The 23,698-nt window shown below is 47.2% G+C and overlaps 1 protein-coding gene across 1 annotated transcript; it reads left to right on the top strand.

Moving 5' to 3' along the window:
- Nucleotides 1-1,056: 1,056 nt before the first annotated feature.
- LOC121455950 (DNA replication licensing factor MCM5-like) lies at nucleotides 1,057-22,845 on the top strand. The gene is made up of 16 exons (XM_041663735.1): nucleotides 1,057-1,338; nucleotides 1,496-1,622; nucleotides 1,703-1,831; nucleotides 4,666-4,838; nucleotides 6,245-6,400; nucleotides 8,318-8,484; nucleotides 10,221-10,392; nucleotides 13,495-13,606; nucleotides 15,006-15,149; nucleotides 15,444-15,509; nucleotides 15,781-15,957; nucleotides 17,437-17,549; nucleotides 18,590-18,718; nucleotides 20,011-20,153; nucleotides 21,412-21,539; nucleotides 22,394-22,845. The coding sequence occupies exons 1-16, from the start codon at nucleotides 1,172-1,174 to the stop codon at nucleotides 22,493-22,495; spliced, it is 2,205 nt and encodes a 734-aa protein (XP_041519669.1). The 5' UTR covers nucleotides 1,057-1,171; the 3' UTR covers nucleotides 22,496-22,845.
- Nucleotides 22,846-23,698: the final 853 nt, after the last annotated feature.

Genomic DNA, 23,698 nt, shown 5'->3' with positions numbered 1-23,698 from the left:
ACAGTCAGAGCTGTTACACAGAGAAACCTGTCTTTAAAAAAAAAAACAAAAACCCGGTCGTCTGCTCCTGCTACCTAGCGTGCTCGCTCGTGCGTTTCTCTCCCTCCATGCTCCCGGCTCCCTCCCTGAAAGACCCTCAGAGTGGTCCTTCCCTCAGGAGGAGACCCCTAACCCAAGGAACAGTCAAGACCACTGGCTGCAATTAGCAAGAGGTTAATTGGGTGGGCACAGGTTCCTGTGGGCGGTTTTCGGAGGACTTGCGCGCCTGCAGGCTGGCAGAAGGTCTTTTTATAGGAAAAGGGTGGCAAAAGCAGGCATACAGAAGCAATGCATGGTTACAGGGATCTCATTGGTCAGTTCGAATGAGGCGATGGGTTCATTTAGGGGACAAGTTCCCAAGAGACATGAAGGTCTGATAATAATAGCAGACTTGGCCCTATTTAGGGTACATGTAGTTTTTCCCAGAACTGTTCATTCCCCTCCTAGGCCTGGTGTCTGACCATAGATATCCTGTTTGACCGCCTAGGAGTACTGACTTTACCTTGAACTTACATTTGTTTGTGTGAAGGCTTTGCAAGATGGCATTACAGCAGCTAAGCGGGGATCTTTCACTCCCCACGCTGCCCGGTGACCGTGGCGCCCCACTGAGGCCAGAGAGGACGTTGGATCCCCTGGAGCTGGAGTTAGATGCAGTTGTGAGCCCCTCTGGGAACCGAGGAGTAAGAACAGCAACGCTGTTCATCATGGAGTCATCTCTCAGGACAGACCTGTACCACCAGGCTCGGCTTCCTCGCCAGACCTAAAAGACTTTAAGAAATGAGCACAAAGCTCCCGTGACGCTCCGCCGTCTTTGCGTGGCTTGGCTCGCGCCACAGTCACAGCTTCCACCTTTTTCACAATTTTTCGCGCCAAAACGTCCCGCTCACAAAATGGAGACCGGAAGGAAGTGGTGCACGAACTCCCCCCCCCTCCCGCCCAGGAATCACAGCCAATCATTTTGGGAATCAGGCAGGGGGGCGGGACTCGACGGACCAGAGCGGCCGAATAACCAATGCGAGCGCAGACGCCGCGGCGGACGAACGTCAAGGCTGGTTTTCCCGCGAAAGCCGGCTTGTAGGGGACCGAGGTTCCTGTGGCGCGGCGCTGAGAGGTGAGGGACCGAGGTGCAGTCATGTCGGGCTTCGACGACCCCGGCATTTTCTACAGCGACAGCTTCGGTGGCGACCCGGGCGCCGACGACGGCCAGGCCCGCAAGTCGCAGCTGCAGAGGCGCTTCAAGGAGTTCTTGCGACAGTATCGAGTGGGCACCGACCGCACGGGCTTCACCTTCAAGTACAGGTGGGACCGCTTGCGTGAGGCGAAGGAGGTCTAGGGAGGACCCTCTGGGTAGAGGCTGGACCGCCCTCGGGTCAGGTGTGGAGGGAGGTGGGGGCAGGGCTGTAGCGTGGGCACCGCGGCTGACGGCTCCTCCTCGCCGTCTTGTTGGCCACCGCAGAGATGAACTGAAGCGGCATTACAACCTGGGGGAATACTGGGTCGAGGTGGAGATGGAGGACCTGGCCAGCTTTGACGAGGAGCTGGCCGACTACTTGTACAAACAGCCAGCCGAGCACCTGCAACTGGTGAGTAGCGCCGGTTTCAGAGTCTTGTATAGCCTGGCCCAGTCCCGTCACCAGCAGTTTATACCTTTCCTCTTCTTCAGCTTGAGGAAGCTGCCAAGGAGGTAGCAGATGAGGTGACCCGACCCCGGCCTGCAGGTGATGAGCAGCTCCAGGACATCCAGGTCATGCTCAAGTCAGATGCCAGCCCATCTAGCATTCGGATTCTGAAGGTGGGTCTATTGAGTGGGCCAGTCAGGGTGGCGTGGTTGATATATGGTGCACAAGGCTCTGGCATCGGTAGCCTGTGGCACCAGATGTGTGACCCTGAGCAGGACACTTAAGTAAGCCTGTGTCCTTATGTATAAAATACTTCTGTAGATTGATGTCCTAAGGGAAGGCAGAGTTGAGTCTTGTAGAAACAGCAGTGACTTCCTGTCCATTGGGGAGACTGACAAACCAGTAAACACCATCGATAACTCACAGGCAGAGGCAGGCAAATCTATGAGGCCAGCCTGGTCTACATAGTAAGACCCAGTCTCAGAAAAAAAAAAAAACATAAAAAATAAAAAAATAAAAAGACCAAAAGAAATGGGGGACACCGTGGCCATGGCTGAGATGGGTGGAGAGTTGGGAGAGAATCCTTCTGAGCAAGTAATCTTGGAGCTAAAACTGAAGGGTGTGTAGCCAGCCAGGTCAAAACCTGGAAGGGCTTTCCACCAGCTCAAGGAAGAGCAGCAGGTGCAGAGGCCCAGGGGTGAAAATGGTCGCCTGTTTGGAGGAGTGGAGAGAAAGCAGTGCAGCTGGAGTCCCCTGAGCCTGAATGTTGGTAAACAAGAGGTGGATGTGTGCAGGTGCCGTCCACATGTGCAGTTCCTGGAGGCAAGCAGGTGTCTTTACTCACTGGCCCTGATTCCATTTTCTTTCTATGAGGCTGGTGAAGTACTCTATCTAACTCCAGCCGGAGACTGATGCCGAGTTCAAAAGATCCCTCTAGCTGCTATGTAGAAGAGGATTTATAATGCAGGCAGGGAGGAGGACGCAACACTGATTGTTGTTCTGTCTTAGGGTTGTTGAGAATCAAAGGCACAGTACATGTGGCAGTACTCTGTAGTAGTGTCCAGGTGTCACCATTGACTTGGTGTCACTACACCGAAGGCTATTTATCTTGCTTGGACCGTGTAGAGCTCTGCAGTTTTGGAGGCCCTGTCAAATTGTTCTCGGTTAGCAGGACAGCCTCGCTTCCACAGACAGCTGAGTCCTTTGCACAGTGTCTGTTGGTTTCTTCTCAAGTCTCGTGGTCTAGAACTGAACTGCATCGTAGGTTCTCTCTCTGATGGTGGCATTGGATCTGTCTGGGTGGGGGCTGCTATTTCATTGGAAAGAGAAGATTGTCCCTCTTCTGGCGGAGTTTGGGCGGGGTGGGTTGTACAGAGCCATGCCTCTTCCACTCTGGGAAACGTACTGCAAATGTACTGGTTGCAGTGAGTACTTGGCCCTATAGAGCAGTACTTTTTTTTAAAAATATTTATTTATTTACTTATGTATACAACATTCTGTTGGTGTGTATGCCTGCAGGCCAGAAGAGGGCACCAGACCTCATTGCAGATGATTGTGAGCCACCATGTGGTTCCTGGGAATTGAACTCAGGACCTTTGGAAGAGCAGGCAATGCTCTTAACCACTGAACCATCTCTCCAGCCCCAGAGCAGTACTTCTTGACCTGTGGGTTGCACCCCTTTGGAGGTGACATGTCAGATATTCTGTATGCCAGAATTTTTCATTACGATTCCTAACAGCAAATTTACAGTTATGAAGTAGCAACAGATATTTTTATGGTTGGAGGGGCCACCAAAACATGAGAACCGTATTAAAGGGTTATAGCATTATGAAGATTGAGAACCAGTATTCTAGAGGGATTCCCCTACTAGGGATGGGATATCTGCACCCTTGTAGGTAATTTTCAAAAAAGTTGTTATGGATTGTTCAAGGGTTGTAATGCCTGGGCAGGTCTTTGTGACTCCATCCTCATTTCCCAGAGGTGGCCACTTTTTCCTATGTTTCTCCTTCGAACAGTGGAGCCCCTTTGTTCCAGAAAAACTTGGAATGGAAAGATGGAAAAAGGAACTTTGCTTGTTCTTTGTTTTAGGTTTATTTTACGTGCATGAGTATTTTGCCTGTGTGTACAATGTATGTGTACATGGAGGTCAGAAGAGAACATTGGATCCCTGGAATTGGAATTACGGGTGGTCGTGAGGCACCATGTGGGTGCTGGAAACCAAACTTGGGAGTTGTGGAGGACAGCCAATGCTCTTAACTGCTGAGCTATCTCTAGCCTACCTGCCCACTGTGAGAAACTTATCACATACAGAAGTGTAGAGAAAAGTGTAATGAGCTCCATATGCTGTTAACTGAGATTGAATGCTAATATTTTATCTAGTTTTCTGCCTTTTCCTGTTTATTTCTGAAGAATTTTAAGCTGAATGTTGTATATGCCTTTTTTTTTTTTTTTGATTTTCGAGACAGGGTTTCTCTGTAGCTTTTGGTTCCTGTCCTGGAACCAGGATTTCCAGGCAGTCTCCAGAGACACCCTGTCCACCCTGTCTTGAACCGCCCCTATCCCCCCAAAAACTTAGTGTTAGTATCCAGTAGTCGTTACGATGGGGAACTTAAGGCTGGCAGAAGGTCCATAGTGGCTGGAGATGGAACTTGAACTAGAGCCTGGGCTTCTGCCCCATGTCTGTTCTCTGTGGTGTACAGCACAGGAAGTTACTGTTAGAGCTGGAGTTTGGGTCTTATGGTTTTGTCATAAAAGGTGTTTCATGTTTCCTTTGTCTCTCCAGTCCTCTCCCATTGTTCTGCGAGGCCCCTGAAAGTACCGGCCTGTGTCTGAGGCTCCTGAACCTGGTGTCCAGGTAGCCTGGCATTGAATGCTCTGGAAAGTCTGAGCTAAACTATGAGCCATGGCTTTGTCACCTCCTCCAGATCTTGTCCTTGTCTTTCCTCAGCACCTTCTCATGTCTCCTGGTTCTCCTTAACTATCAAGTCTCCTTGTGTCTCTGTTACAGTCAGACATGATGTCACACCTGGTGAAGATCCCCGGCATCATCATCTCAGCCTCTGCGGTTCGTGCCAAAGCTACTCGTATCTCCATTCAGTGCCGCAGCTGCCACAACACCCTCACCAATATTGCCATGCGTCCAGGACTGGAGGGCTATGCTCTCCCCAGGAAGTGCAGTATGTGAGTGTATAGCCGGGAGGGATTCTGGGGGAAGTGACCTGAATGAATCACTTCAGATCAAAAAGCCTACAACCCTGGCAAGTACTGCCTGTATGTAGCTACTTGTTCTAGGCCTTCTGTGAAGGGCTGGGTAGCACGATATCCTTGGGTCAGACCCGGCATGGTGTTCCTTCATGTGGGTGCCCCACCTGAATGTCACACAACCTATGTGGGAGACGCAAGGTTGAAGAGGAAACAGTCCATAGAGATGGATTCTATATGGGATCTTGAGGGGAAAGGTTCTCTGTGTAGCTTTGGTTATTCTGCGGCTCACTCTGTACATCAGGCTAGCCTTGAACTCAGAAATCTGCCTGCATGTGCTACCACTACCCCACTCATAGAATCTTCTAAAGCAAATTGACTTGCTGGGCTAGAGCCAGAGTGCCCACTGTACTGCCTGAGAACATGGCTATCCTACTTGATATTTTGCATGTTGTTCCACTATAGTGGTAGAACAAATGGACTTTCAGTTAGCAGTACTTAAAATATTTACTGTATGGTCTTATTAGGAAATGTTTGACTCTGACCCAATGAACCCTACTTGTATCCTGATTGCTTTTGGCTTTCTCTTCTGGTTTCTTCTCAGCTTCCACGTTGCTTGAGGCATACTGGCCTTGTCCTAGGCTGTTGCTTGCCCTCACCTGCAGCCACAGAGGAGTTCCTCCGTCTCCTCATGTCCCAGCTTTACTGCTCCTCAGTCTATTCCCTATTCAGGAGCAGAGTGACTTGGCCCTTCCATAGGCTGCCTTGGGTCTAGTTCTCTCTGCCTAAATGGTTTTTCCTCAGGCTGCCACGTTTTTTCTGTCTCTTTAGGCTCCTTACCTGTCCTCTTACCTTATCCTCTTCATTATCCTGTGCTTACACCCTCCCACCTGCCTATTTTTACTGAATGTCATTATACTATACAGATAGTTTTCAATCCTAATGGGAACTTAGCTTCTAGACCAGGGACTTTTGGTTCACTGCTGTTTCCTCACCTATATTAGTTGAGTAGACTTATATATAGGCCTTAGAGTCTGCATCCTCAGAATGTTCTAGAGGTGGTAAAACCTTACTGGAAAAGATCCTGGCTGTGGATGCGGTTTATGAAGGAATTTGATATATAGCCTCTCTTTCACATGTGGGGACAGTGAGGCCTCATGAAGGAATTAAGAGTATGATTGCCACCTCAGTGTGCCAAGGCTCCTGAAGTTCTGACTTTGGATATAGCATCCTGCCATCATGGAAACTGTCCTTCCAGGCCTTTCTCCAAACTTATCCCAGCTCTTCCTTATATTGCTGCTGCATCTCAAGGCTGACTTTGAATGGATGAGCGCTGCCTTTGGGTCCTCAGGGTAACTCTGGTAACTGCTTTCTCCCCTGTCCAGGGATCAGGCAGGGCGCCCAAAGTGCCCACTGGACCCTTACTTCATCATGCCTGATAAGTGCAAGTGTGTAGACTTCCAGACCCTGAAACTTCAGGAGCTTCCTGATGCAGTGCCTCATGGTGAGATGCCCAGGCACATGCAGCTCTACTGTGACAGGTAGGCTGGCAGGGCTGTGGGTTGTTGCACATGTCACTCAGGTGTACCATAGAGATAGATCATCTGGAGCAGAGTGTGTGCAGGGTAGAGCTCCTGTGTCTGGTGCTTCTTATTGACTGTCATCTCTCGTCTCCCATAGTCCACAAGGCCTGTCTACCCATATTTTACATGGGGACTTTAGCTGGGGGAGGTCAGATGACTTAGAAGTGGTACCAAGGCCTATGCTCTTTCAGCACAGCAGGATCCCCAGCAGCTGTGCTAGCTCCTGTTCAATCTGCTGTCCTAGTCAGGCTTCCTGTTAAGAATTTGCCTGTGGTTTTGTTGAGTAGTTATAAACTGACCTGGGGTGAAGGTTTACAGGTCCCTGAGTGCTTACCCTGGGCTCATACACCTGAGGTCAAGTACAGATGCAAAGCTTTCTGGGGAGTGATGGACCATGGTTGTCAGCTTTATTACTGGCAAGTATGTGCAGACGCAGACTCTTTGGAAAGCTACACCCTAAGCCTCATTTTTTTTCCCCATCAGTAAAATGGGGGTCTGGAGTATCTCAGACTGCTTAACAATAAATGTCAAGGGTTTAACACAATTCCTTAACTGAGTATAGGGTATTAGAGTATTCTCTGAGTATCCAGAGGGCTTGAGGATTAAGGTGTGAAAAGTGTAGGAGGTTAATAAACAGTATGGGTGCCTGAAACAGTCCTGTGAAGCTGTGATCTGATAGTGTTAGTGTATAGAACACCTTTGTGGGGCTGGAGAGATGGACCAGCGGTTAAGAGGTCCTGAGTTTAATTTTCAGCAACCATCTGTACTGAGGTCTGACACCCTCTTCTGGCCTGCAGGCATACATGTAGGCAGAATACTGTACACATAATGCATAAATAAATCTCAAAAAAAAAAAAAGAATGTGTGTGTGTGTGTGTGTGTGTGTGTGTGTGTGTTTTCTTTTGTTGTTCGAGACAGGCTGTCTCTGTGTGTAGCCCTGGCTGTCCTACTGTCCTGGAACCTGTCAGACCAGGCTGGCCTCAAACCCTCAGAGATCTACCTGCCTCTGTCTCCTGAGTGCTTAGATTAAAGGTGTGAACCACCACTGCCCACATCTTTGTGTTTTTTACCTTGCTTGATTCCCACCAGTTGAGACAAGTCAGATTAAGTATCATTTCTCTAGGCTCAGAGAGGCACAATGACTTCTTTGATATCACACAGCTGCTTTGGTCTTTTTTCTTTTATTTTCTTTCTTTCTTTTTTTTTTTAAAAGACTTATTTATTTATTATGTACACAGTGTTCAGCCTCCATGTATGCATGCAGGCCAGAAGTGGGAGCCAGATCTCATTACAGATGGTTCCATGTCAGTTGCTGGGAATTGTACTCAGGACCTCCGGAAGAGCAGACAGTGTTCTTAACCTCTGAGCCATCTCTCCAGCCCCCTGCTCTGGTCTTTTAAGGCACACTGGTTCTGGGGAAACTTGGAGACTTAACCACGTACCATCTCATTAAAATAACTGACTGAAAACCTACAAGCAGGCTGACTTGGTTGAGTTCAGAGAGTGTCAGAAGCAGAAATTGAGAGTGGTCCTTGCAAGGAGTCTGGTGGCAGGGTATGAGGAGAAAGGTCTCCTAAGGAGTCAAAATGAGACACCCATTGAGCCTGGTGTCAGATAAAATGGAGCTAGGACATTTGAAGGCTGGGCTCCACCAGCACAGCTGAGTTCAGTGAGAACCAGCTCAGCATCATAAACACTGTCTTTGCCATCCAGACAGACATGGGTGTGTAGCAGTAGTAGGGAAAGGTCCCTTCCTCTAGGCCTTGTGAGGATCCAGCCAGCCTGATAGTGATGCTAGGGGTAGACATGCTAAGCTGACCACACCGTCACCCCTGGATTTCACTTGTTTTTCTTTATTTACTGCACTTTTCTCAGGTACCTGTGTGACAAGGTTGTTCCTGGGAACAGAGTCACCATCATGGGCATCTATTCCATCAAGAAGTTTGGAATGAACTCCGGCAAAGGCCGGGACAGAGTGGGTGTGGGCATCCGGAGTTCCTACATCCGGGTCCTGGGCATCCAGGTGGATACAGATGGCTCTGGTGAGTTGCTCAAACCATCAGGACATGCTTTTCTTTTCTTTTTCATGGTAGGGCTCAAACTCAGAACCTTGTGCATACCAGGCAAATATTCTACCACTGAGCTATATTCCCAATCCCAGGGTGTTTATTTTTCAGAAGGCAAAATTTGTTTTCCCAAAATGTCCACTTACTGTATAGTTGTGGCTCCCGCTCTGAGGTTGTTGCCTAAATGCATGCTTGAATTGCATGACTCAGTGCAGTAGATAGATGCAATGTGGTGTGTGCTGCACTGCGTCTCGGTAGCTGCAGAGGAGACAAAGAGGGTTGAGCAGTCTAGTTGAAAAAACAGCCTCTGAGGAGCAGGTGCCTGAAACTGAACTGCTTGATTCCATCAAGGTACTGAGAAGGAGCTAGGGTGTCATTGGAAGGCTTCCTTCACCAGGGGTGTCAGCACTGACTTGGAAGGATGGAGATGTGGAGCAAAAGGGTCTTGCAGGATATAGGAGAGCTGATGGGAACTCAGGCCTTGTAGGGGGTGGATATAACTGGATCTCTAGTAAGAGTTGGGTTGAATGGCAGGGGCCTTGTAAATAGCTTCAGCTCACAAATGTCAGGAATCAAGTAAATAGCCTCAACTCTCACATGGAGTAGAAAACTCATGCTTAGCACCCAGGGGCAGTGGTAGCAACCTCTGGGCTAGAGTGATGGAGTTTTGAGTACCTTGTCCATATTCTATGTCCATAAAACTCCCGGGTTAAAATTGGAAAAGCCACCTGATTATCTAGCCATATTCCAGACTTAAATCTAACTCTGCTTGACTAGCCATCCCAGACTTAATGTGGCTACAGTTAAGCCTTTTTTTTTTTTTTTTTTCCTGGTTTTTCGAGACAGGGTTTCTCTGTAACTTTGGAGCCTGTCCTGGAGCTCCTTTTGTAGACCAGGCTGGCCTTGAACTCACAGAGATCAGCCTGCCTCTGCCTCTGCTGGGATTAAAGGCGTGCGCCACCACCGCCCAGCTCAGTTAAGCACTTTTATTTCCCACCTTCTGAAACTGGCTCCTCCTTAGCCTTTCCCCACTTTCAGGTGCTCAGCAAGCCCTCCAGGTCCTCTTCAGTTCTTTTTAAATCCTTCCACCTCAATGCAAGTATACTGTTTGGCTGTTTACGTTCACACTTAGGACTGTCCACTTCTTAGTGCCCTGGTCTGAGTCCCACTCTTTCTCCTAGATTGTTCTTGGAAGAACACTTGAGAGTCCACTTTCTCCGATTCCTCAGCAGCTAAAGTGAGCCATGCTATTGCGACCAAACAATTGCATTGGTTCTCTACTTTATCTGCCTTGTAAGAGATTTGCCAGTGGTCCCCAGGGGCCATATGATCTGGCCTGTTTTGTTTGTTTGTTTCTGGTCTTTTGAGACAGTTTCTCTGTATCCCTGGCTGTCCTGGAACTCACGCTGTAGACTAGGCTAACCTCAAACTCAGAAACCTTCCTGTCTCTGCCTCCCAAGTGCTGGGATTAAAGGTGGCATACACCACTTAACCTACCTATGATCTATCCTTCTGATTGTTTGGAACCTTCTTTTCCTCACTGGACCCTTGAGATTTGGAAGACTGGGATAGTCCTGTGCCCTAACTTTCTTGAATGAGATTGTGCCCTCCTGGTGCTAAGGGGGTGAGGAGGTTCCTGATTTAGGGCTAGGCCCAGCAGTAGGCTGGAGGAGATGTCTTTTGCTCACTTATGCACCTGTCTGTCCTCCTAGGCCGCAGCTTTACTGGGTCTGTCAGCCCACAGGAAGAGGAGGAATTTCGTCGCCTGGCTGCCCTCCCCAACATCTATGAGCTTATCTCTAAGAGCATTTCCCCTTCCATCTTTGGGGGCGTGGATATGAAAAAAGCTATAGCCTGCCTACTCTTTGGGGGTTCACGGAAGAGGTGAGGAGCCTGGGAGGAGGGTATTAATGACAAGGTTGCTTCAGAAGGACATCTGTGTTGAGAACCTAGTTTTCTTCATGCCTCCCAGGTCCCTCAGCCTGCTGGCATGGGGAACACAGTGGGAAAACATTGGGCTAGGACCAAGGATTTGATCTCTGCCCTAGACTGTATGGGGAGTGAGAGAGGCCGCCTTGAACAAAGTTTCTGTGCTTGAATGAGATATGTGAAACATCTCGCACTTAGAAAGTGTCATATATATATACATACATACACATACTTTGTTTTGGTTTTTCTTTTTTGAAACACATTTTTTGTTTTTTTTCCTCATTATATAGTCAGACTGCCCTTACAACTTATGATTCTTCTGACTCAGTTTCCCAGATTCTAAGATTGCAGGTGTGGGTCACTTACGGCTTCCTATGTCCTTTTGAAACTAAAATACAGCTACAGACAGTAGCAGCAATGGCATTGTACTAGTGGCTACTGTTTAATACATTTTTTATATGTTCAGAGCATTCTTGTGGTTAATGTGTCCTGAACCAATTGTAGTAGTACCAAAGAGTTCCACAATAGCCTGCAATGGAACATAACAAAGGTTATTTATTTGGGGATAAACTCACAGTAAGGGTAGTCATCACAGTCCTCTTCGTGTGCTGGGAACTGAAACCAAATCCAGCAGAAAGGGGGCTGCACAGGCTTTGCTTTTCATCTGCACTTACAGTACATGAGACCATGCCTAAAGTGGGCCGGTATCTTAAAGGCTATTGGCTGAAGGAGTTTCCACAACACTTCCTCCTTTCTGTCTCAATAAGAGAGTACTGAGTTTAATACAAAACTACGTACAATAAGAACAAATATCAAGTATTGTCCAGGAAAAAGAAGAGGCAAAAACATACATAAAAACTAGAATTACAACCCACATGCACAACATCCAACAAGAAACACATGCTAAATGTTTCAATAGTTATTCTATCCTAAGGAGTCTAAGTCTTATATTGAAAATGGCTTGGCTAAGTCATAAGAGGAAAGTAACTGATTGTTTTGTCTTCAACCCCATCAAAGACCTGAGAAGGGAATCTACCTATTATCCCATCCATCACCCCTCTTTTCTTTTCTTTTCTTTTCTTTTCTTTGTAGATTTTTTCGAGACAGGGTTTCTCTGTAGCTTTGGAGCCTGTCCTGAAACTAATTCTTGTAGATCAGACTGGCCTCAAACTCAAAGAGATCTGCCTGCTTCTGCCTCCTGAGTTCTGAGATTAAAGGTGTGCACCACCACCACTGCCTGGCTTCCTCCACTCTCCCCTTTTTTTTTCAAGAGAGATCCCTTAGCTTACTTCATTTCCACCCCAACCCTATACCCCTAATAGATGGCCCTAACCCTGAGGACAAACTTTGTTGGGAGAGTGGATGTCATTTTCTAGAATTACTTCCAGCTGTCCTAGGTGCAGTGTTATTTCTATGGGATCCTGTATAACTAAAATGATGGGTTAAATTTCATGATTATTGTCTGGTACAATTGCAGATAGTCTCTGAGTATAGTTGGTAGGGTTTTTCTGAAATGCTTGTTTGAAGTTCTGGGCAGAACGTTATAAGAAGGTGCACTGGGGGACTTGAGAGATGGCTCAGAGGTTAAGAGCATTGCCTGCTCTTCCAAAGGTCCTGAGTTCAATTCCCAGCAACCACATGGTGGCTCACAACCATCTGTAATTGGGTCTGGTGCCCTCTTCTGGCCTGCAGGCATACACACAGACAGAATATTGTGTGCATAATAAATAAATAAATATTAAAAAAAAAAAAAGAAGGTGCACCATCTCAGCTAGCCAAGTTGAAATCATCTTGAGCAGTTTATAACCTAAACTGATCTTAAAGTGGTGCTATCAGCATAATGACATCGTATCAACCAGGTGGAATTGTGGTGCTCTATCTTCTTCCTGGAGACTACAAAGATTATTGCAGGAAATGTATTGTTCATTTTGGAAAACTTTATTCATATCAAAACGGAAAGTTTGAATTTCTATGGACATATTTCAACGAAAGCGTACTATAGAGGCAAGAGTAGGTATGGGGAGAAGTAAAATTTTTGAAAGCAGAGTTTGATTAACTATAGTCCCTAGATTTTATCTTCCTTCTGTCCCATACCAGATGGCTCCTCATATGAGACAGAAACTTTGGAATTTTTTTTAAACAGTATGCTTAGATTTAGAGGAGAGCCAATGTCAAATTCCAAAACCAGCTTTGATTTTTAATAAGTGGCAACTACCATTATATGTGTGTATATAAGCCATTTTTAATACATGACTTAGATGCCTTCGGATAGGATAACTAGTGAAACATTTGGCATATTTTTCTTGTTTGATGTTTGTTCATGCTGGTTGTAATTCTAATTTTTATGTATGTTTTTGCCTCTTCCCTGGACAATACTTGATATTTGTTCTTATTGTATATAGTTTTGTATTAAGCTCAGTAGACCGGCCCACTTTGGGCGTGGTCTCATGTACTGTAAGTACAGATGAAAAGCAAAGCCTGTGCAGCCCCCTTTTGGCTGGATTTGGTGTCAGTTCCCAGCACACGAAGAGGACTGCGATGACTACCCTTACTGTGAGTTTATCCCCAAATAAATAACCTTTGTTATGTCCCATTGCAGGCTATTGTGGAACTCTTTGGTACTACTCCAACCCAGTCCTGTCCTCTCAGCCTATAAGGGTGTCACTGTAGTGTCCATTTCATAGATGGGGAAACTGAGGCACGGAGAACGAAGGGGCTTAACTGGATCCTCCTCTGTGACTATTCTGCAGTGTGCATAGTTCTCAGGTGTGCCTCCCCGACCCTTAGCTCTCATTTCCTTTACATCTCTACCTGGGAAATAAGCCTTGCCCCCCAGTGTTAGGCTAGGAAGCACAGAACTGGGTGTGAACATGTTTCTGGGCCAAACTGTCATTTACACCTGTTCTGAGACTCTGAGGGGAGGGTGACCAACCCACACAAAGCCAGGAGTGGTGATCCCTGATTATAATCCTAAAATTTGGGGGATTGAGGTAGGAAGATGGTGAGTTCAAGGACAGCCCACAGATTCACTGTCTTCTACCAACCTGTTGTGTCTAGGCTCCCTGATGGACTCACTCGCCGAGGTGACATCAACCTGCTGATGTTGGGGGACCCTGGCACAGCCAAGTCACAGCTTTTGAAGTTTGTGGAGAAGTGCTCTCCCATTGGGGTGAGTGGCTGGGGACTACTTTCTTCCTGGCTTGGATGCCCCAGCAGAGAATAAAGCTACAGTTCGTGGGCATTCATGGGCTCTTGCTCAACCAGGACCTACTTTTTTCTCATTCATCTTGTCTGTTGTCGGGATGGCAGAGAGGGTGTGAGAAGGAAAGGACAACAGGTTAGGTGTGGGTGGTAAGAACATGGACTGAGTCAGGTCTGGTTTGCTTCTCAGACTAGCAGTAGTCACGTGGACTTTGAAGAGGTAGCCTAGACTCCCTGAGCATCAACCTATCTAGTTGCAAAATAATGGCACTGCTAGTGATAGTAGCTGGTATCAAGATGGGCCAGATGCTTCCTGATGTGCCTGTGAAGTTTTTACTCACTTAACTGTCTCCTCATGAGTATTACCACCCGTGTTATGCATTGGAGATAGGAACGGAGCTCAAGATCCCACTACTGGGGGACTTTAGAACAAGGTTTGAGCCAGTGTGTCTAATGATCCAGGTCTCCTAGGTCTGGGAAGATCAGGGTAAGTGGACTGTGCAATAGGAAGTGATGGTTTTAGATGGAGGGGTGTGTGCTAAGTTTACCACATTGGCACCATCCCATAGCAATACCGTGGCCTGAAACTGTGAGCTCTGTTAAATCTTGTAGTAGCCACATTTAGAAAGTAAGACTAGGTGAAAATAACTTGTATAATCTGTTTATACCTGTAGTTCAATATAAGTAATTTTTTTTTGTCAGTATAGATGGAACCTGAAAATCTTGTGCATGCTAGGAAAACACTTTTTAACACACTAAGCCACACCCCAGGCCTACTATAGACAAGTACTTGACATTCCCGGTAGTGCAGTCTGATCTGAGTGTCTCATTGACAAGCATCTCAGGTAGGTATGTTTCAAGGAGTCTGGCAGCATATAGCATGCAGGTCTTCACAGATGAAGAACTCTAAGGGTAGAGACAACCTAAGAACCAGGAATTCCCAGCCCTGAGGCCAGCTTGAAATATGCCCTTCCTTTTCTGGGCCTCATTGCTTATGTCACAGGGCTGTGCTGTAGCTCAGGTGAGACTTTTGTTTTTGATTTTTCAAGACAGGATTTCTCTGTACCAACCCTAGCTATCCTGGAACTAGGTCTATAGACCAGGCTGGCCTTGAACTCAGAAAGATCCACCTGCCTCTACCTTCTGAGTGCTGGGATTAAAGGTGTGTGCCAACACTGCCCAGCTTCAAAGAAATTCTTAAAGTAGGCTGAGGCCCAGGATGGCCTTTTTCCTTGCAGAAGAAAGAATTTTCAGTTGGGCCTTGAGTTCTGGACCTTTGCATTGTGATGTGGAGTCGTTACAACCTTCTGGGTTCTTGGCATTTGGGGCTAGCATTTGGTGCTGACACCTCTCCTTACTTTCCCAAGGTATACACATCTGGAAAAGGCAGCAGTGCTGCTGGCTTGACTGCCTCAGTGATGCGGGACCCCTCTTCCCGAAACTTTATTATGGAAGGTGGAGCCATGGTTCTGGCTGATGGTGGGGTTGTCTGTATTGATGAGTTTGACAAGGTGAGTAAGTCTTCTAGTTGGGGTGTGTGGACTCAGGTGTGGTAGCACATAGCATTTCTGAGAGCGTTGTATGTACTTCTTGTGCCTATCACTCTGGGGTAACTTGGATAAGTTGCTTGCTTTACCTCTCTGAGATACTCTAGAAATTGGGGAGAGTGAAAGCCAAGCTCATGTGGTCATCTGCCATTGGCTGACCTGAAGTCTGTATTATGGAATGGTAGCAATTCCTAGTTATTCTCCTGCCACTTTCCTCTCCCTGGTGAGGATTCTGATAGATGTGTCTTTCCAATGTAGATGCGGGAAGATGACCGTGTGGCAATCCACGAAGCCATGGAACAGCAGACTATCTCCATTGCCAAGGTGAGTGGCCCTTTCATCCTTCATCATTTCAGCCTGGTGGTCTTCTTCAAGCTGCTCTGATGGATGTACCAAGTTATGTTTACTTAGGACTGTGCTGGCAGCAGCCGGCCTGGAACACACACAGACACCCACGCACGCATCCTTATGAGCGCATGTGCACACACACACAAGTAATGTATGTATATGGGTGTATGTGTATGAGTTCATATGCGAGGAAGGAGAGGCCTGTCCCAGGATTTTTTGACTGTCTCTTCCCCACTTTCCATCTCAGGCTGGGATCACTACCACCTTGAACTCTCGCTGCTCTGTTCTGGCTGCAGCCAACTCAGTGTTTGGCCGATGGGATGAGACAAAAGGGGAGGACAATATTGACTTCATGCCTACCATCTTGTCCCGATTTGACATGATCTTCATCGTCAAAGATGAGCACAATGAGGAGAGGGACATGGTATGTCTCATTGGCTGGGCTGGTGGCTCCAGGTGGTTTCATGGTCATGAGGGTGAACAAGAGATTTTGCCGGGGAAATGCCGGTGCTCAGATAGGCTGTGAGCGAGATGCACATGAAATGACTGCATTAGTGACTTGCAGAGTGTTGGAGAGGGACCTGGAGTCCTGTGGCCTAGTCCTGTTTATGCCTTGAGGGAGATGCTGGGTGATTTTAGCAAGATGCTTCCACTGAGCTTCACTCCTTGCCCTTGCTAGTAAATTTCTGAAAGAAAATAGTTAGGGAATTTGGTTTGCAATAAGTTTAGTGCACAGGTGGTTGCTGGCCCAACTGTCTCTCTGCTTCATTCTCAGGCAATTAAGGTTTCTACTGCTGTGAAGAGACACTTGTTACCACGGCAATTCTTATAAAGAAAACATTTAGTTGTGGTGGCTTTACAGTTCAGAAGTTTAGTCCATTGTCATGGGAAGCAAGGCAGCATGCAGACAGATGTGGTGCTAGAGAAGGAGCTGAGAGTTCTACATCTTGACTTATAGGCAACAGGAAGTGGTCTGAGACACGGTGTGGCTTGAGCATATATGAGAACTCAGAGCCTTCCTCCACAGTGAGATACTTTCTCTAAAAGGCCATACCTATTCCAGTAAAGCTATACCTCCTAATAGTGCCACTTCCTTTGGGGGGACTATTTCCTTTCAAACCACCACAGATGGTAAAAGATTGACCAGGTTGGGCTGGAGATTGTGGCTCTTCCAAAAGTCCTGAGTTCAATTCCCAGCAACCACATGGGTGCTCAAAACCATCTGTAATAAGGTCTGCTGCCCTCTTCAGGCCTGCAGGCATACACACAGACAGAACATTGTATACATAATGAATAAATAAATATTTAAATACATAAATAAATATTAAATAAATAAATAAATAAATATTTTTAAAAAAAGATTGACCAGGTTTAGGTTTAGGTTTCGGTGGAGGCTAAACCAGGAGAACTGCAACTTTAAGGTCAGCTTGGCAACTTAGACCCATATCTCAAAAGAAGTAATAAAGGACTGGGGATTTTGTTCAGTGGCAGAGTGCTTTCTTAGCATGTAAAAGATCCTGGCTCAATTCTGAGTATTAATAGAATCAATAATGTGTACTCAGTTTGATAGCTGGTGATTTAACTGTCCCTAAAGAAAAGAGGGAGAAAGAAGACTTTTCCAGTAGTTCTAGTAGAGGTCCCAGGATGGACTCTCATTGGCTTGGGTATGTCCAATATCTACCACCAAGACAGGTTTTTGTATGTAGCCCTGGCTGTCCTGGAACTCACTCTGTGGGTCAGGCTAGCCTTGAACTCGCAAAGATCCAGCACCCAGCTCTATGTCCATACTTGCCAGCAGTAGATAGGCCACAGGAACTGGAGCAGAAGCCACATCCCACCACATCATTATTTCTTCCTGTCTGTTCAACCTTTGTGCTTACCCAGTATTTCCTCTTTTGCCAAGATGCTGGCCAAACATGTAATCACTCTGCATGTGAGTGCCCTGACACAGACACAGACTGTGGAGGGTGAGATTGACCTGGCCAAGATGAAGAAGTTCATTGCCTACTGCCGAGCGTGAGTGTTGGGAGAAAACCCTGTTCGGTGACACCGGGCTTCATGGGTGGAGAGCATGCAGACCTGTTCTTCCTTACCCAGGATTACCTGGTAACCATGTTTGAACTGTGTTCTGCTCTCATCTAGCACTGTGACTCACTCCATGGGTGTAAGGTTATTTGCTTCAAAGTTACCGTTGTGGTGCCCACCATAATGGGCAGGTTGCTCAAGTTTTCTGAGCCTCAGTAGCCCAAGGTTGATGTTTTATAAGGACTGCTCAAGATGGTTAAATTCTTGGCATCTCTCTGCACTGGGTCAGTACTCAGTGGATTGCAGCTTTAACTATCACCGGAACCCTACACGATTCTTCTATCCTAGGCATGGTTCTGTCTTTTTGTATATAAATGACCTGTAGCTCTGTTGTAGAAAGGTGAGGTGCAAGGTTAGATAACTTGTCTGAGGACATATGTGGGAAGTAGTGGGAACAGACAGGTACCCGCTCCAAAGGCTGTGCCCTTAATTAACCTCATTCAGATTCTCAGTATTAGTTATCTTTGAAAAGGTTGGCCCCAAAGATGGGGCACTGGTTGGTTGATCCTATAGCAGTTGAGTGGTCCCCCAGGTCATGCACCTGCCAGAGTGAGTGGGCATCAGAGTCCGGTCTGATAGTTCCTATGTCTTTGAGCTTTGGGAAGCCTTGGAGGTGGTCCTCAGTTTTCTCAAATCAGCGGGGTGGAGAGGAGGAGACTGCTTAGAAGCCTGCTACTGTGGAACCTCAGTGCTGGAAGAATGTACACCTGTTGGCCAGATAGCACAGTGCAGCTAGTAGCAGTCAGAGTAGTTTTCTTCACATCTGCTCAGATCTCAACCAGCTTTCTCAAAAGAGATGCCATGTAGATCTCTGACACCTGCTCATAGCCAGCCCTAGTCCCTCTTTGTTTCAAATGACTTGCAAGTAATGTGGGAACATACACGTCTGCAAGCCAAGTAGAGGCCTGGGGATGGGATGGGCAACTGAGATTTCTTGCTGGTCTCATTCTAGTTCACTCTGCTATCTGCAGGAGGTGTGGCCCTCGGCTGTCGGCAGAGGCAGCAGAGAAGCTGAAGAATCGTTATATCATCATGCGGAGTGGGGCCCGTCAGCATGAGAGGGACAGTGATCGCCGTTCCAGCATCCCCATCACTGTGCGGTGAGCGAGTGGACCTCATCTCACAGAGTAGGGCCAGTTGGCCATTGCCATCCTCATAATACATGCCCAGGGTGGGTTGGGAAAGGGAGCCTCTGGAACCATGTGCTCCGGCCTCCTAATGGTCTGTCTTTGTGAGTTGTTTAAGCCTGGGGGTGGTTGGGTGTGCCTCACTTCTGTAGTTGGCCTGGCTTCCCTCTCTGAGAGGCAGACTGAGGTAAGGGGGAACACTGTCCTGGGAGATAAGCCAGGCTCTGTTCTAGCCTTTGACCAACTATGTAACCATAACGAATTTGATCTTCACTGGATCTCAACTTATACTTACAGCTGGGCCTACGATCTTAAGCTGAATCCTACCTCTAGCATTGATTACAATTACAACTAGATTTGATTGTGTATAATGTAGCTTATGTTGGAAGTGTATTTTCATTATGAAACTGGGGAATATGTAGTTTATGGTGGTTTTTCAGAGTTGTCAGCCTGGGTTTCATTATGTCCATCATTGTCAACCTTTCAGCCCTATAAGGTTCTAGAAGTTCCAGCCATCACTTTGATCATCAAGAGAGGCAGCCCGGGGACACGCTTTTTGTTGTTGTTCATTTTACACACCAGTTCCTCTCCCTCCCCTCCTCCCATTCCCACCCGTCTCCCCCTCCCCTCCTCCCATTCCCACCTGTCTCCCCCTCCCCTCAACTCATTCCCCATCCACTCCTGAAAGGGTAAGGCCTCCCATGGGGAGTCAGCAAAGCCTGGCACATTAAGTTGAGCTTGGACCAAGCCCTCCCCTTCATCAAGGCTGAAGGATACTTCTGACATTTTCATATGATGCATGGATTTAGAGCTCATTGGTCACATCTTGTTTACACAGCCACCTTGACCAAAGAGGCAGGCAATATCCTTTACCAGGCAGCATGTACTGGAATGAAAATTGGGTTCCAGTACTAAGAATATAGGGTAATAGATAATGGGGATGGCAATCTATCCGGCGATCTCCCCTATAGTTTTTTTTTCCCTACTTATTTATTATGTATACAGTATTCCTGGTGTTCTGTCTGTTTGCCTGCAGGCCAGAAGAAGACACCAGATCTCATTACAGATGGTTGTGAGCCACCATGTGGTTGCTGGGAACCGAACTCTGGACCTTCGGAAGGGCAGGCAGTGCTCTTAAGCACTGAGCCATCTCTCCAGCCCCCTCCCCTATAGTTCTAACTACCTTGGCCATGCTCCTTCCTAAAGGGTGGGGGTGGGGGGGAGTAAGTGGGCTGAGGTCTTTGAGTATTCTATTGTTCCAACAGGCAGCTGGAGGCTATTGTGCGCATTGCTGAGGCCCTAAGTAAGATGAAACTGCAGCCCTTTGCCACTGAGGCCGATGTGGAGGAAGCACTGAGATTATTCCAGGTGTCCACACTGGATGCTGCGTTATCTGGCAATCTGTCAGGTGAGTAAGTGCTAGGCTGTAGTCCTGACCTTAGACTTAGAGATTTACTTAGCTGTTGGCCTGCAGGGTGCTGCCTGGATGTGTTTTTGATAATAACCTTGCCCCCCACTTCTCCATGGACTGTTTTCACTATTTTGGAAGCTTTTTCTAGGCTTCTTGAGCCAGTTCATTAAATTTAATTGTTGTGGCCTGTCACTGGTGAAGAATGGCTGGCAGCCTTCTTTCCTCCCTGTGTTGAGCTCAGAATTGTAGAGTTTCCCAGCCTGTGGCCTCATCTTTTTTGACAGTCACGTCTGGGATGCCTGGCTGTCAGTCCTTCCTGTCTCAGAGACTGACACAGAGCTTCCGTGGTGCCTTGCTCACAAGTCTTAGTGGAACACAGGCGTGTTGGTCCCTGAGCCCTAGTGTCTGTTGCCTGCTTTCAGCCAGTCTTCTGAGACTGGTGATATGTCAGCCTCTTCAGAGTTAGGTTTACTCTGATCTGGCCAGGATTCTGGCTGAGAATTTGCCGGTCACTGTCTAGGTGTCAGAGCTGTAAGCAAGCAGTTCCCAACCTCCCTGTTCTACCTATCCCATAGACTTTCTTACTTTTCTTGGTGGGATAAATACAGTGAGGAGGTAGTTATAGGTAGTGTAAGGAGTGGTAGGGAGTGGTGACAGCTGGGCCAGCTGTGTTGGAGAAGGAATGATGTTCTCCCATCTGGTGGAGATCGTAAGCTTCTCTTACCCAGGACTTCTCATGAATGTCACCCATATTTGGACCCTATCAGGTCCTGCCTTCCCTGTCTTCTTGCTCTGTAACTCCAAACTTGTACTTCCACAGCACATGGTGGTGCAGAGGCAGGAAGATCTCTGAGTTTGAAGTTTGAGGCCACCCAGGGTTATATAGTGAAACATTTCCCCCCAAATAAATAAATAAACCCAACCAAACAAAACTGCTTCTGGCCGATCCTTTCTGTGGCTATTCCTGTTACCTCAGTGTGTGTGACCCACAGGGCCTCATGGTACCTGGCTCTCAGTTACCTTGATGGCTATGTCTCTACCACCTGGCGCTGGGCCTGTTGGATGGCCTCTGTTGCATCCTATATTTCTTAGTTCTCACTCCCGTGGTAAGGTTCCCACTGTCACCTGACACTGTTCTGTCTTTAATTTTCTCTCTGGGTTAGGCCACTCTACTGAGAGGCTATCATTTCTCTGACCCTCCCAGTAGAGATGAACTGGGTTTTCTAGTACCCAGTTTCTTACTGCACTTTCACAGGAGTGGAGGGCTTCACTACCCAGGAGGACCAAGAGATGCTGAGCCGCATCGAGAAGCAACTCAAGCGCCGCTTTGCCATTGGCTCCCAGGTGTCTGAATACAGTATTGTTCAGGACTTTACCAAGCAGGTGAGCCTTCCTAAACACTGGGAACCTGCAAGCCATGCCCAGGATACAGAGGATTTCCTGCTGGTTCCCTTGCCCTGTGCTCTATGCTCAACAGTGGGTTGCTAGGGTGGGGAGTGTTTGAGCCACCGTTTCTTCCCTAAGAACCGCTATAGTTGGAGTTGGCTACTTATATATCCCTTGAAGTGGGAAAGGTACAAGCTGGGTAGCAGAAACCACCTTCTAATTTCCCCATCTCTTAGTCTTTTCCCTTGTTGCTTGGCTCCTTAAAGGGTAGAGAGCCAAGAACCAGTTGAGTGAGCTTTGTAGCCCATTGGGCAGAGGGTTACTGATCCCGTGCACAGGAGATAGTGCTTTTGGGTGCTAGGAGGAACCTGTGCCCTTTAAAATCATGAAGATAGCTCTGGTTTCTGTTCTTGGCTTTCTTTTCTGTGTATCCTCATTTTGCTCCTGGAAGTAATTTACACAGTAGCTCATACTGGTAAAAAGATTCACCAGCATCCTGCTCTGTAGGTGAAAAGATTATCATTTACTGAGTCTGGGGCTGGAGAAAGTTTGGTTTCTAGGGTCACAAGGGCCTAAGTGCTAGCTCACTTAATTGCTGTATGATCTCAGATACCCTCTGAGCCTGTTTCTTCTGTAAAATGAGATAATTCCTAATACTGGATGTTTAAAGTTGATATAGGACTATACTTGCCTGGTACACAGGAAGTGTTACAAAGTATAAGCCCTTCTGAAGTCAAGGCAGAATGAAGGTGGAAGCCTTTTGTCTGTTGTAAAGTTGTTTATGAGCAACCATGGGCTCCCTTGGGTCCTGCTGATACATCCTTGTATCTATCTTCTGCTCCCTCCTACAGAAGTATCCAGAACATGCCATTCGGAAGGTGCTGCAGCTTATGCTGCGCAGGGGTGAGGTCCAACACCGCATGCAGCGCAAGGTGCTCTACCGCCTCAAGTGAGCTCACTACCCATCAGCCCTCAAACCTGAATGCCAGCTCCGCTCCACCTCCCAGTTGGTGTTCGCCATTCTAAGGAAGAGGTTCTGCCTCACCGCCTCTGACTGCTGTCTGCAGATGCACTGGTCCTGGAAGTGTGCTTTGGTCTCTTGGTCTCATCACTGCGCTCGGGTGCATGAGTTTCGCTGTAGGTGCCTATCTCCTGTCCTGTCTCCTCAGCAAGACAGGTCTGGAGCAAGAAGAGGCTCTGTAGGTAGACAAGTCTGTACATTGGCTCCTGGGCTGCCTGACTGCCAAGCTTCTTCATGTGCTCAGAGGGAATAAATAAAGTCAGTTCCTGGCTGCTAATCGTAGAGCCAGTGCGACAGTTGTTTTGTGTGAAGGTGGGGTTGTCTCAGCTTTCTCCAGCAACACCTGGTGTGAGAACTGAATCAGTCACTAAGCCCATCTGTGCCTCAGTTTCCTAGTCTGCAAATGAGTTTGACATTGCCTCACAGGGTTGTATTTGAGCTCAGTGAGTGAGAGTGAAAACCCAAGTAAGCTGCAGTGTAGAAAGCCTCCAGTGAACTTTGGGTTTTATTTACAGCACAGTGGGCTGGATGAGTTTGTGGGACCTTCATGCCGTGTATCCCTGGGAAAGGAACTAGACTTCAGGGTTCATCAATAACAGAGCTAGGAGGACCTGACCCGAGTTCAGCATAGTAGAAAATACTAGGGGAAACATTGTTAAAGGAAGATGCCCCAGCATTTTTATTATCAAAATGCCACAGAGTTTTGTTGTGCTCTTAGAAATATAGACTTCACAAAATTAAGGAAAAGTGAATGAAATAAAGTATCTGTATTTGAGCCGGGCGATGGTGGCGCACGCCTTTAATCCCAGCACTCGGGAGGCAGAGGTAGGCGGATCTCTGTGAGTTCGAGAACAGCCTGGTCTAGAGAGCTAGTTCCAGGACAGGCTCCAAAGCCACAGAGAAACCCTGTCTCGAAAAACCAAAAAAAAAAAAAAAAAAAAAAAGTATCTGTATTTGTAAATGGAAAGCCTCAAATGAACTGGGCTTAACTGGCTGAAATGCTCTGGTCAGTCACCGACAGTAAAGCCACTGTAGTGAAGCTGCAGAGAACAGGACGTACAAAAAAACCTAGTTGTGTCCTGTGCTGAGAGTGCTGCTGCTTGAGGTTGTCTCTGTATGCCTCTTGGATATGCGC

This window comes from Microtus oregoni, unplaced genomic scaffold, assembly GCF_018167655.1.
Source record: "Microtus oregoni isolate MIOR12 unplaced genomic scaffold, Mior012 000014F_ref0000157, whole genome shotgun sequence".
Lineage (NCBI taxonomy): Eukaryota > Metazoa > Chordata > Mammalia > Rodentia > Cricetidae > Microtus > Microtus oregoni.
The sequence above is the reverse complement of the archived record's forward strand: the minus strand, read 5'-3'. Positions and strand labels throughout refer to the sequence as shown.

Bases quoted from the DNA above. Each gene is read 5' to 3' on its own strand.
- LOC121455950 (XM_041663735.1), top strand. From the start codon at position 1,172: ATGTCGGGCTTCGACGACCCCGGCATTTTCTACAGCGACAGCTTCGGT. The intron at 1,832-4,665 runs GTGGGTCTATTG...TCTCTGTTACAG, and splicing joins CTAGCATTCGGATTCTGAAG to TCAGACATGATGTCACACCT. The intron at 17,550-18,589 runs GTGAGTGTTGGG...TGCTATCTGCAG, and splicing joins TTCATTGCCTACTGCCGAGC to GAGGTGTGGCCCTCGGCTGT.